General features: G+C 56.0%; 2 protein-coding genes across 3 annotated transcripts in view; both read right to left on the bottom strand.

The window, feature by feature from the left end:
- DHRSX (dehydrogenase/reductase X-linked) overlaps positions 1-11,290 on the bottom strand; it is a 195,903-nt gene extending 184,613 nt beyond the window's left edge. Inside the window, exon 1 of the mRNA XM_049704901.1 lies at positions 11,155-11,290. Within this exon, the coding sequence (XP_049560858.1) occupies positions 11,155-11,263 (109 nt within the window). The 5' untranslated portion in view covers positions 11,264-11,290. The remainder of the gene's footprint in view (positions 1-11,154) is intronic.
- Positions 147-11,294, bottom strand: ZBED1 (zinc finger BED-type containing 1). 2 transcript variants are annotated; one of them, XM_049704879.1, is made up of 3 exons: positions 10,744-11,022; positions 1,139-3,413; positions 147-1,108 (listed from the first exon to the last, which is right to left on the bottom strand). In XM_049704879.1, exon 2 carries the CDS (start codon positions 3,373-3,375, stop codon positions 1,273-1,275), a length of 2,103 nt encoding a protein of 700 aa, XP_049560836.1. In that variant the 5' UTR covers positions 3,376-3,413; positions 10,744-11,022; the 3' UTR covers positions 147-1,108; positions 1,139-1,272. The 2 variants fall into 2 exon arrangements, with proteins under 2 accessions (XP_049560836.1, XP_049560835.1); XM_049704878.1 differs by lacking the exon at positions 10,744-11,022 and adding an exon at positions 11,155-11,294 and having other exon boundaries at positions 412-1,108.
- Between the last annotated feature and the right edge of the window lie 785 nt (positions 11,295-12,079).

Consider the following 12,079-nt stretch of genomic DNA (forward strand, 5'->3'; position numbering starts at 1 on the left):
GAAACGGCCTTCCCGTTTCCGCAGTGGCGTAAGCAACCCACAAGGACCCCCAAAAATAAAATGATCCCTGGTACTATTTTTAACTCAACGCCCCCCGCCCCCCATTGGTGTTTAAAAGAGAATGCAAGAGCCCTTTCCAGGAATCAAATCTAAATCAGCCCTCTAGAGCCGGCCGTGGGCACGAGAGGGTCCTCCGTATTCAAAAGCAGGGTTTCCAAGGAGTGGGGACCGCCTTCTCTAGGTTCATCGCAAGAAAAGAGATTCTGGGGAAACCGGACCTCTGAAGCATCAGACTCACAGAAAACCCACCTCAAGACCCACGAGCTACAGGGCTCACAAGGACTGTGAATTCAGGCAAGGGGAGAAAAGAGACTGACTCACGGCAGAAAACACACCACAACCAAAACCTCTTTTCTGCTTTTTTTTTTTTATAAGCGGTTGCACTGCAGGCTCACTGTTAACATTTTCCACCGAACATAAAACTGGTGTCTCTTGAAAACAGGGCGTCTGGCGAGAGTGTCTCTCCCCGGCTACCCAGAGGCAAGGTTCCCACGTAAATGACAGTGTAAATAGGTTCCTTCACCAACCCACGGCTAACATCCACGGATGGTGTCGGTGGAGGACACACAGGGGTTTCATCCTCAGCTGCCCGTCGGTTTCAATCTTTCTCCGATTTACCCCAAACCGTCCCTCGCAGAGAACACGAATGCTGCAGGTATGGAATTATCTAGGAGGCAAGACATCCCTGCCGGCCGTGCTTCTGTCACGGAGTTCAGCATTTGCAACCCTATCGGCGGACCTCTAGGGCTTTGATAAGTCGTTTCTTTCCCTTGCGTTCCGACGCAAGGGGCCCCTCCAGAGAAAACGCTCATTTTCACCAGCTCTGGGCCACCCAAAGCCCATCTCTCTCCTTTGGGGCAACCAAAGCCCACCTCTCTCCTTTGGGGCAACCAAAGCTCGTCTCTGTCCTCTGGGCCGCCCGAAGCCCCCCACCTGTCCTTTGGGCCACCCAAAGCCCATCTCTCTCCTTTGGGCCACCCGAAGCCCATCTCTCTCCTTTGGGGCAACCAAAGGCCGTCTCTGTCCTCTGGGCCGCCCGAAGCCCCATCTCTGTCCTCTGGGCCGCCCGAAGCCCCACCAAAGGTCCATCTCTCTGTTTTGTGCATTTCCTCTGTCCCGGGCAGCGCGCCCACCGGCGGGGTCAGTACTGACAGCCAAGCATCCGACGAGAGGCGCCCACGCACGGTGCCCTCCCCCCCCTCCCCCGCCGCGCTACACGAAGCTGCCGTCCCTCAGGCCGAAGTAGCCGGCGTGGCCGGCGTCGCCCAGAGGGAACGCCTGCTCGTGGCCCAGGCCCCACTCGCCCTCGTCCTCATCCTCCAGCTCGGCCGCGGCGCCGCGCGCATTCTCGTACAGGAAGATCTGCTCGTGCACGTGCGCGGGGGCCAGGCGGTTCCGCTTGGCGCTGACGACGTTGGCCGAGGAGCCGAAGAGGCGCTCGGGGCAGACGCGCGTGGCAGCCACGGACCAGTACTTCTGCAGCACCCTGGGCAGCAGCGGGAAGAGCGCCAAGCGGTCGGACCACCACCTGAGGGGGTCCTCGTTGAGCCCCAGCACCTTCTGCGACTTGAAGTTGCTGAGCTCCTCCACCACCTGCGCGCGCCAGCCGTCCTGGTCCTCGACGCCCGCCGCGGGGCAGAAGATCTCGGCCAGCATGTCGTGGATGACGCTGGCGGGCGGCGGCGTGGCCGAGGGCGCCGGCTTCTTCACGGGGGGCTCCTCGGGCGGGGCGTACAGCTGGTCCCCGGGCGCGCGGTAGGCGCCGTCCTTGGCCTTGTCCAGGAGCCCCTTGGCCTCCTCCACCACCCTGTTCTCCACCTGCTGCCTCTCGAAGGTGGACAGGAAGGGCAGCCTCTTGTAGCGCGGGTCCAGGAAGGTGGCCACGTTGAGGAACATGTCGATCTCGGGCGTCTCCTGGTAGGTCTTGGCGAGCTCCTTGGCGATCACCTCCTTGGCCATGCTGATCTCCTTGGAGTCCGTCTCCTTGCTGTTGAGCGTGCTGTTGAGAAGCATGTGCAGCAGGGGCTTCACCATGCTGATGGTGGGGTACTTGGACCCGGACAGCATGTCGGCCACCTGCTTGAAGGGCTGCAGCAGGTCCACCAGGCCCTCAATGGTGGCCCACTCGGCGGCCTCCAGCAGGAGGTGGTGGTTGTTGCTGTCCTCCAGGAGGACCCCGGCGATGGCGAACTGCTGCTCCTTGAGGCGCTGCAGCATGGCCAGCGTGCTGCCCCACCAGGACACGCGGTTGCTGACCAGCATGCAGTGGGCGGCGTTCTGCTGCTTCTGCTTCTCGTACAGCATGTACATGGCCACGGTGGACTGCTGGAAGTACTCCACCAGCCTGCGGCAGCGGCCAAGCAGCGCACCCAGCTTGGGCAGCCGGAAGGCCTGCTGGATGCCGGCGTCGAACGTGTGACCCAGGCAGGGCATCTGCACCGCGATGTCCAGCAGCGAGCAGGCCTTGGCAATGTCCTTGCCACGGTCCGTGGTGGCGCTGAAGACCTTGGAGCTGACGCCCCACTCGATGAAGGCTTCGTACAGGACGCGCGTGATGGTCTCGGCCGCGTTGTCCTCCGGCACCTCGAAGGTCTTGAGGCAGCGGGAGCCCAGGAAGAGGCCGTGGGGGGCGGCGCGGCCCAGGAAGTGCGCGGCCAGCGTCACGTAGGTCCGATTCTGGCTCTCGCTGCGCCACAGGTCGGTGGAGATGCCGCACCACGCGGCCTCCGCCAGCTCCTTGAGGACCGCGTCGCGCACGGCGCCGTAGCGCTCGGGGATGGCCTTGCCGCAGAAGAACTTGCGGCTGGGCAGCTCGTAGCGCGGCTCGGCCGTCTTCAGCAGCACCTTGAATGTGGGCTCGTCCACGATGGACGCGGGATAGAGCCCCTCGCAGATAAGGCCCATGACGGCGGCCGTCAGTTCCTGCTGCCTGCGACCCTCGTGGCCATGCACCGCCGCCGCCACCGCCGCCGCCGCCTTGGCAGCCGGCGGCTCCTGCGCGCTCTGCTGCGCAGCCTCGGGCTTGAGCTTGGAGAAGGCACTGGCGAAGGCCTCGCGCATCTGCTCCGTGTTGCTCTTGACAAACTCGCAGAACTCATCGGGGTGGTTCTTCTCCAGGTGGTAGGACAGATTGGAGGTGTTGCCCGAGTAGGCGATCTGGGCCATGCAGATGCGGCAGTAGATCTTCTTCCACTGCAGGATGCAGCCCTCGGCGTTCGTGTCGAAGCCGAAGTAGCGCCACACTTTGCTCTTGGCGCGCGGATGCGCCACCAGCTTGAGGTCGGTCTGCGCGCCCTCCAGGCTCTTGCCCTCCATTGCGCCACCCGGGCTGGGCCTCGCTCATTCGGGACGACCTGCCGAGAAGCAGCGAGACAAACACAGCGTGAGAAGAGACCCGGCTCCGGCCGGCGGGGAGCGGGGCTGCTCCGGAACCAAGGGCGCACGCAGAGGGTCCCCGGGGGCTGCCGCTCCGGCTCCTGGCTTTGGCACAGCAGAGGGGCCAGTCTGACAAGCCAGCGACTCTTCCGTCCAGGTGCGTCCGAAGACACGCGTTTTTTTATTGTTAGTTTGGGGATCGTCTTTGGACTCCTGATGACAGCTCTTTCCTCACCTGAGCTGCTTTACTCTGTCCTGTTCTAGGAAATCCAGGAGCCCCGACGCCAAGCAGGGGGGCTTGTTCTCCAGACGGAGGCCACGTTCCCAAGCGCCCGCCAGCCCAAGACGACCCACCTCCCCAACCGAAAACCTGGTCGGCAAGCACGCGTGCCACACGCCACCATCAGATGAAAGAAGACGAAAACAGAGTGTCTCAAGTGGATATCAAGTTGTCAGAGTGGCATTAAATACGAGCTTTTTCTAATTTTATGTTTTGAAATGATGCCTTTTTGACCACAATGAGATCTCACCTCACACCCACCCCCACCCCCCAGCGGAATGGGTTTCATCAAAAAGAACACAAATAACAAATGCTGGTGAGGGTGTGGAGAAAAGGCAACCCTCCTACACCATTGGTGGGGATGTAAACTGGTGCAGCCACTATGGAGAACAGGATGGAGGTTCCTTAAAAAACTAAAAATAGAGATGCTGTATGATTCAGCAATCCCACTCCTGGATATTTATCTGAAAGAAACAAAACCACTCATTAGAAAAAAGATCCATGCACCCCCATGTTCACAGCACCACTATTCACAACAGCCAAGACATGGAAGCAACCTAAACGTCCATCGTCCATGGACAGAGGGATGGATAAAGCGGATGTGGTGCATATATACAGTGAAATATGACTCAGCCATAAAAAAGAATGAAATCATGCCATTTGCAGCCACATGGATGGGCTTGGAGATTATTATGTTTAATGAAATAAGTCAGACAGAGAAACACAAATACTGTATGGTATCAGTTATCTGTGGAATCCAAAAAAAAATTTTTTTTTTAAACTAGTGAATATAACAGAAAAGAAGCAAACTCACAGATATACAGAACAAATTACTGGTTACCAGCGGGGAGAAGGAAGGGAGAGGGGCAATATAGGGGAAGGGGATTGAGAAGAACAAACTATAATACTCAGTATAAAATAAATAAGATACAAGAATATATAGTACAACACAGGAAATACAGCCAATATTTTATAACGACTATAAATGGAGTATAACCTTTAAAAACTGTGAGTCACTACGTTGTACACCTGAAACTTATATAATATTGCACATTAACTTATATCAATTAAAGAAAGTTAAAAATATTACCTTCTGCACTGCACATGCTCCAGTTGTTTTGTTTTTTTAATCTATCTATCTATCATCTATCTATCTATCATCTATCTATCTGTCTATCATCTATCTATCTATCTATCTATCTATCTTGGCTGCGTCAGGTCTTAGTTGAGGCATGCGGGATCTAGTTCCCCGACCAGGGATCGAACCCAGGCCCCCTGCATTGGGAGCGTGGAGTCTAACCCACTGGACCACCAGGGACGTCCCTCTATTTTTCTCCTAGGTGCATCTGGCATCAGGAACCAGATTGGGGCAATAATGGATTTCTCAATCCCTGGAACTTCTCAAAATGCCCACCGTGGGCACTCACACCTGGGCACAGAGACACCTACGAGCTGTGGTGCAGCACTGCCCGGCTGTCAGTGGGGAAGACGACCTTAAGGCCAGGTCCCCGGGTTCCCACTGTTGGTGATGCCCACACATTCGGCTTCCCGGAGCTGCCAATCAGGGCCAGGACACCCAAAAGGGCAGCTGAGTTTTCTTAAAAGCTGGCTGTTACTCACAGACGTAGAAAACGAACTAGTGGTCACCAAAGTGGAAAAGTGGGGAGGGATAAATTAGGAGTTTAGAATGAACAGATACACACTACTATATATAAAATAGATAAGCAACAAGGACCTACCATATAGCACAGGGAACTACATTCAATAGCTTGTAATGGCCTATAATGGAAAAGAATCTGAATATATATGTATAATTGACTCACTGTACTGTACACCTGAAGCTAACACAATATTGTAAATCAAGTATGCTTCAATAAAAGAGAAACTTTTGGGCTTCCCCGGTGGCACAGTGGTTGAGAATCTGCCTGCCGATGCAGGGGACACGGGTTCGAGCCCTGTTCTGGGAAGATCCCACATGCCGCGGAGCAACTAGGCCCGTGAGCCACAACTACTGAGCCTGCGCGTCTGGAGCCTGTGCTCCGCCACAAGAGAGGCCGCGATAGTGAGAGGCCTGCGCACCGCGATGAAGAGTGGCCCCCGCTCGCCGCAACTAGAGAAGGCCCTCGCACAGAAACGAAGACCCAACACAGCAAAAATAAATTAATTAATAAAACTCCTACCCCTAACATCTTCCAAAAAAACAGAAAAAAAAGAAATAGAAAATTTCGAATTCGGCATGAGCATGAATTTTTTAAAAAAAGAGAAACTTTTAATAATCGTTAACAAATATACAGACATATGCCTAGACACAGAGAGAAAAAGATACGCTTTAAGAGCATGAATGTTAGTTTTATTACTTATTTGATTTCCTCAAATGATGTCCATGGAACAGACTTCCCCCTGAAATGGGTTAAGTCTGCAAGCTTTCAACCCCCTGTACAGCACTCGGGGTTAAATCACAAAGTGCACCAACCAGGCGTTTTCTGAGTGTGGGGCGTATGTTCAAAGCCAAAACCCAGTAACGACGACAGTGGTTTGAATAGCGGCCCACCTCCCCAAATTCACGTCCCCCCAAAACCTAAGAATGGGACCTTATGTGGAAACAGGGTCTTTGCAGAGGTGATGCAGTGAAGGGTCTGAGATGAGGTCCTCCTGGATGAGGGTGGCCCTACGTCCAATGACAGGTCCTTCTAAGACACAGAAGAGGAGAGACACAGACACAGAGGAGAAGCCCCGGGAAGACGGAGGCAGAGATGGGAGGGACGCGGCCACAAGCCCAGGGACGCCTGGAGCCCCCAGAAGCTGGAAGAGGCGGGAAGAACCCTCCCCTGGAGCCTCTGGAGGGAGCGCGGCCCTGGGACACCTTGACTTCGGGTTTCTGGTCTCCAGAAAGAGACAGGATGAACTTCCATGATTTTAAGTACTTTGTTACAGCCGCCCCTGCACGCTCTGCTGATGAGAACAAAACTATAAAAGCTATGAGAGGTAACATGACCCCTGGTGCTGGGCGCCCTGAGGTCAAAAGGGCCCACCTGAGGCTTTCAGGGAGAGGTCACACTTGGGGGGGCTGACTTAAGGGGCACGTCGGTAGCCAGGGATGGGGCAGAAGGATGTACTGCTCAGAGGTGAGGCCCAAAGTCTCCAGGACAGGCGGAGGGGATCCGACACAGCCAGGACTTTCACAAAGAGGAAACCCCCAAACCGCACATCCTACAGCCAAGCCAGGATGGGGCACCTGAGTGTGGGAAAGGTGGTCCCCAAAAGCGATGGGAACTGCACAGCGGGCACGACACCTGGGCTCTGGAATATGAGCTGCCCCATCCCGCGCGGGCCACGCAATTCAGTTTTCTCAGATCCGACTACACCTGGATGATGACGATGAATTACTGCTGTGATCTGGCTGAAGGAGTCCAGCGCCATCCTGGCGCAAACTTCTGCCCACAAAGCAGGAAGCAGCCCTGACACAGGGACAACCTAAGGGGGCACCGCCCGTAGGGCCTCCCCCTGCGGCATCACCTCCTTCGGGCCAATGATGTCAGAACCTCCAAGGAGGTGACACACGGTAGAAGGGTTCTGAGCACATACGCTGAAGGCGGCTGCACAAAGCCACCCTCCACTGTCCGGAGGGCAAGGTCTACATCTCCCGTCAGAGTCAGGAATCAAGGTTTTGTCAAAGCACCCTCTCCTCAGGGTCCTTCTTACAGGGCGGCCTGAGCATCTCTGGGGGGGACCATCGCCACGACACTGCGAGGGACGTGGCGAGGTCCTGCCTTTTCTCACATCAGAGACACCAGCCAGATCTTCCCAATCGGCTTCACCAACACAAGGGACATGTCACAAGACACAGGATGAAGCCACCAAGTGGAGAACCAGCTGCATTCTTCCCAGTCGGTACTTCAGGAAACTGGCAAGAACCAGAAACAGGGCCACTCTCCCTGATTTTTGTTTGTTTGTGTTGGAGATTATAGTTATTTTTCACTGGGAAAAAATGTTACTGGGAATAACATGTAAGTGAAATATATGTTGTAAATTTCTGTTTCAAATTTCTGTTCACCTTTTTTTTCATTTCAAATAAATTTAAATTTAATTAACATGTAAGTGAAGAGGATCCATATGGATAAGTCAAAGCCACACAAACAAAAGCTCTTTGGGGCTTCCCTGGAGGTCCAGTGGTTAAGACTCCACGCTTCCAAGGCAGGGGGCACAGGTTCGATCCCTGGTCAGGAAACTAGGATCCCACATGCTGCGTGGGACAGCCGAAAAGTAAAAATTTAGAAATTTATTTTAAAAAAAGCTCTTTGTGGGGGGGGTGGGAGGGGAGTACTTATTTTTTTTTAAGACTCAAAAACTCCTAAGATCATGAAAACTGTGGTTTCACCTCCCTGGATCCACAACCCCCAACCGTTCATATGTACACAACACCAACGAGAAATAACGTCCTCTTTATCAGTTTCTAAAAAACCCTGCAGTTTGAACACCAGGATCCACCCTAAAATAGCTTCATAAGTGGGCCAGCTGACATCTTTTGGGGGTGTCAGCCCATCAGCAGAAGTCCATTTCCAGACCTACCTCCTATGTCCAACAGAATTCTTAAGGGAAATGTCCGTGTGATATCAGAACGTCCCTGTAAAACACATCTGGATGACTTTCTCTCCCTTTCAAAACTGATGCATCAGAGACATTTAATTTGTAACAGACAATCGCCATAGAGAATCTGGAAATCAGGGTCTGTTACAGGAAGTTTTAATTGGCTTACACACGTCTCTATCAAGGCACAACCTGCAACAATCATGAGTCTGTAATGATCTTGTTTACAGAGAGCGCATTTTAAGGTTACATTCAGGGGCGGGTTACCTTTTCAGCATCTTCCTTCACCTTTTCATAGAATCCAGGTGAACTCACACCACACGCCTGTCCCCCACCTGATAAAATGTGCAGGACCATCCACAACTGCAAAGCGACAGTCATAAACGTGAGACAGCTCCATTTTATCTAAGGAGTCCCAGTAAAAGTTATATAACTGCATGAAATACGTGCAGTGTGCACAAGCAACTCATCAAAGCGCTGAGACGATCTATAGACAGATTCTCTAGATACTGAAGATCTGACATGCAAATATTAGCCAACTCGTAACCAAGGTACTTGTAAATCTGAGGCATGACCTGACCGCTCACGGTGGGTTAGGAAAGAACTTTCACAATACCAAACGCACTTCAATAATCACCGCTGGGCTTTGTCGTTATCCGTTTAGAATATATAAATAAGAGACTATTTCCGTATCAACTACTTTATACTGTGCACATTTTATATTTATATTTATATAGACTTATATAGACTTTATTTATATAGACTTTATATAGATTTATATAGACTTTATATAGACTTTATATAGACTTATATAGACTTTATTTATATAGACTTTATATAGATTTATATTTATATAGACTATATAAGTTATTTTTTTAAAAAAAGAAAACATCTGATGTTTAAGAACAACAAAGCCCAGCTACTCTCCATGTGAACGGGGCCTCTGGTTACTGTTTATTTAGCTCCATACCGGGGCAAAGTTCAATGTCTCCTCCCCCGCAAAGGTGAAGTCCAGTTAGGGGCAAATAAAAAATGGGTCCAAAAGCAGAGGAACAGTGCCACTTGGGACACCGGCCACCACCTGGCACATGGGACGGATGTTCGTTCACTCCTCCGCCCAGACCTAAAATGATTTCTAACCCCACAGACCACGTGGCTCGCACACAGCAAGCCCAGCAAGTCCATCTTTGGATGAAACAACCCTCTGCAAAAGCCGGAATAAGGATGCCCTCGGCTGACACATGGCCTCATGGCTGGTTTGCCTTTCCACAACTTTATTTTTTTTCTCAATCAGTCAACAGGTGGAAACCACAGGGCAAGCCCTCAGGTTGGATGCACCTCCAACACGTTTCCGAGGCACGCATTTTGGGGTGCTGCTGCGATAACACCGACAAGTCTAAATTCCATCCTCAACTTGTCTTTTCTGCGAGCGGCTAAACGGGCTCCCAGGCGAGACAGCCAGACCCGTCTGGAAGCAAAACTGCTCGGAGTGGTGCGCTCCACAACCTGGGGCCATTTGGGGCAACCTGGGACAGCTTTCCATACGTCTTCACTGTGTACAAGCCAGTCCTGATCTCAAAGGTGACTATGCGGACCCCACCCCCGAGCCCCAGGTACTAGCTGGGGTCTTACCCTCTGTTCATTTCTGATTGCTCTCAATGTGGTTTTTTTTATATAAAAAATACCGAAATCCAGCTTATCAGAAAACCAAATGCTCACCTCACATAAACCTGGAAGATGTATTTCCCTTTGATGGAGGCCTGGTAGGGTGGAGCTCATATAAAAATATCTACTCCTGGTCGGAGCTGCAGGTTTGCAAAGTGTGGCCCCAGCAGCGCCCCTGCCGTCGGGGAGTGGAGCGATTCTCAAGTATTTTCACAACCAAAGTCACATGTTCTTTGCCTTTTTTTTCACCCCCGCGTCTCAGGGGTGTTGCCCAGACGCTGCTGGGGGTGCCAGGTCAATAGGGTGGAAACACGGGTGAAACTGAGACTCCATCTATCCCCTTAGACCACACAGTAGAGAGACCGGCCACAAGGTGACACGGCACCACTCTTCCCACCGAATACTTTGTTTTAGAAAGTAGTCATCTGTCACCTAAAAATACAATGTCATGTATGCTCGCGTAGCCTAGGGTGAGTGTGATCTCCTGCAAATTAGGGCAGAGATTCCTACAGGTTCCCCCGTTTTACGTCCTGAGCACGCCGCTGCGACCAGACACAGCCCCAGACGGATCGCCGCCACCCCCCGCTCCCCGGAGGTCCCCAACGTGCGTGAAGAGCGCGAACGGGTCCCCGGAGAGTTTGGGACCGGAGACGCCGCGGAGGTCGCCGGGGCCAGAGGAACAAGGTGCCCCAGAACGGAAGCCCCTCCCTCCAGGCCTCGCCGCGCCCCCGAGCGCGCCCGGCGTCCCCCACCCACCCCGGGGAGGCCCGTCCTACCTGACCCTGCGCGCGGCCGGGCTCTCGAGCGCCCCCTCCTTCGCCCCGGCCGCGGGGCTGCGGGGCGCGCGGGACCCCGAGGACCCCGGCCCGCAGTGCGCGGGGGGAGCGGACCCCCGGCCCGACCCCGGCCCGGGATGCGCGGAGCGGGGGAGGGGCGCGTGGGGACGGCGCACCTCCCTCCCCCCCGCGGCCGCCCGGCCCTGCTTCCGGGAGCGCCCGGCGCGGCGCGCCATGGCCGGCGGCCGGGGTCAAGGGCACGCGGGGCCCCGCCGCGCCCCTCCCCCGCTCCCCCCCCACCCCGGGGGTCCCGGCCGAGCGAGGGGCGCGACCCCGGCCGGGCGCCGCCGCCGCCGCGAGCCCCCCGCCCGCCCCTGGCGCCGCCGCCCCCGCCCGCCGCCGGCCGCTGACCTGGCTCCGCGAAGCCCGGGAGGCGGCGGCGCAGCAGCTGCGCCACGACCACCGCCGCGCCCACCGCGTACACTCGCAGGGCCGCCCGCGCCGCAGACAAAAGCGACATGGCTGCCCGGCCGCCGCTTCCGCGCCGCCCGCGGGACTCAGAGCCCCGCCGGACGGCGGAAACGCGCCCGCGCCGGCCCGCCCCCCGCGCCCACGCGCCCGCCCCGAACCCCGCCCGGACCCCGCCTGGACCCCAGGACGCCGCCTGACCCGGGGCGCCGGACCCCGGACCCCGGCCCGGAACAGGCACTCCCGCCCGCACCGCGGACCCCTCCCGGCTGACGACCTCCGCCCGGACCCCGGGACTCTGCCTGACGCCGGGGCCCCGGACCCCAGCCCGGACCGAGGACCCCAGGGACGCCCCTCCGACCCCAGGGACCCCCGCCCGGACCGAAGACCTCAGGGACCCCCGCCCGGACCAAGGATACCAGGGACACCCCCCCCGACCCCAGGGACCCCCGCCCAGACCAAGGATACCAGGGACCACCCCCCCGACCCCAGGGACCCCCGCCCAGACCAAGGATACCAGGGACCCCCGCCCGACCCCAGAGACCCAGACCAAGGATACCAGGGACCACCCCCCCGACCCCAGGGACCCCCGCCCGGACCAGGGGCCCCTCCCTGCCTGGATCCTGGGACCCCTCCTGACCCCGGACCCCCGCTCAGACCACAGACCCCGCCCGGATCCCCGGGACCCCTGCCTGGCTGCGGGACCCCCACCCAGATGTGGACCCAACCCAGACATTGGACTCCTGCCCGGGACCCCCAATCCGGCCCTCGGACCACAAGAGCCCCCTTGGACCTCAGACCCTCCATTGAGACCGCGGACTCCCGCTAGGCTATTGCCCACCTCCACAACAGAACCCCAGGCCCCCCA

The sequence above is a fragment of the Orcinus orca genome, chromosome X (assembly GCF_937001465.1).
Source record: "Orcinus orca chromosome X, mOrcOrc1.1, whole genome shotgun sequence".
In the NCBI taxonomy this organism is placed as follows: domain Eukaryota; kingdom Metazoa; phylum Chordata; class Mammalia; order Artiodactyla; family Delphinidae; genus Orcinus; species Orcinus orca.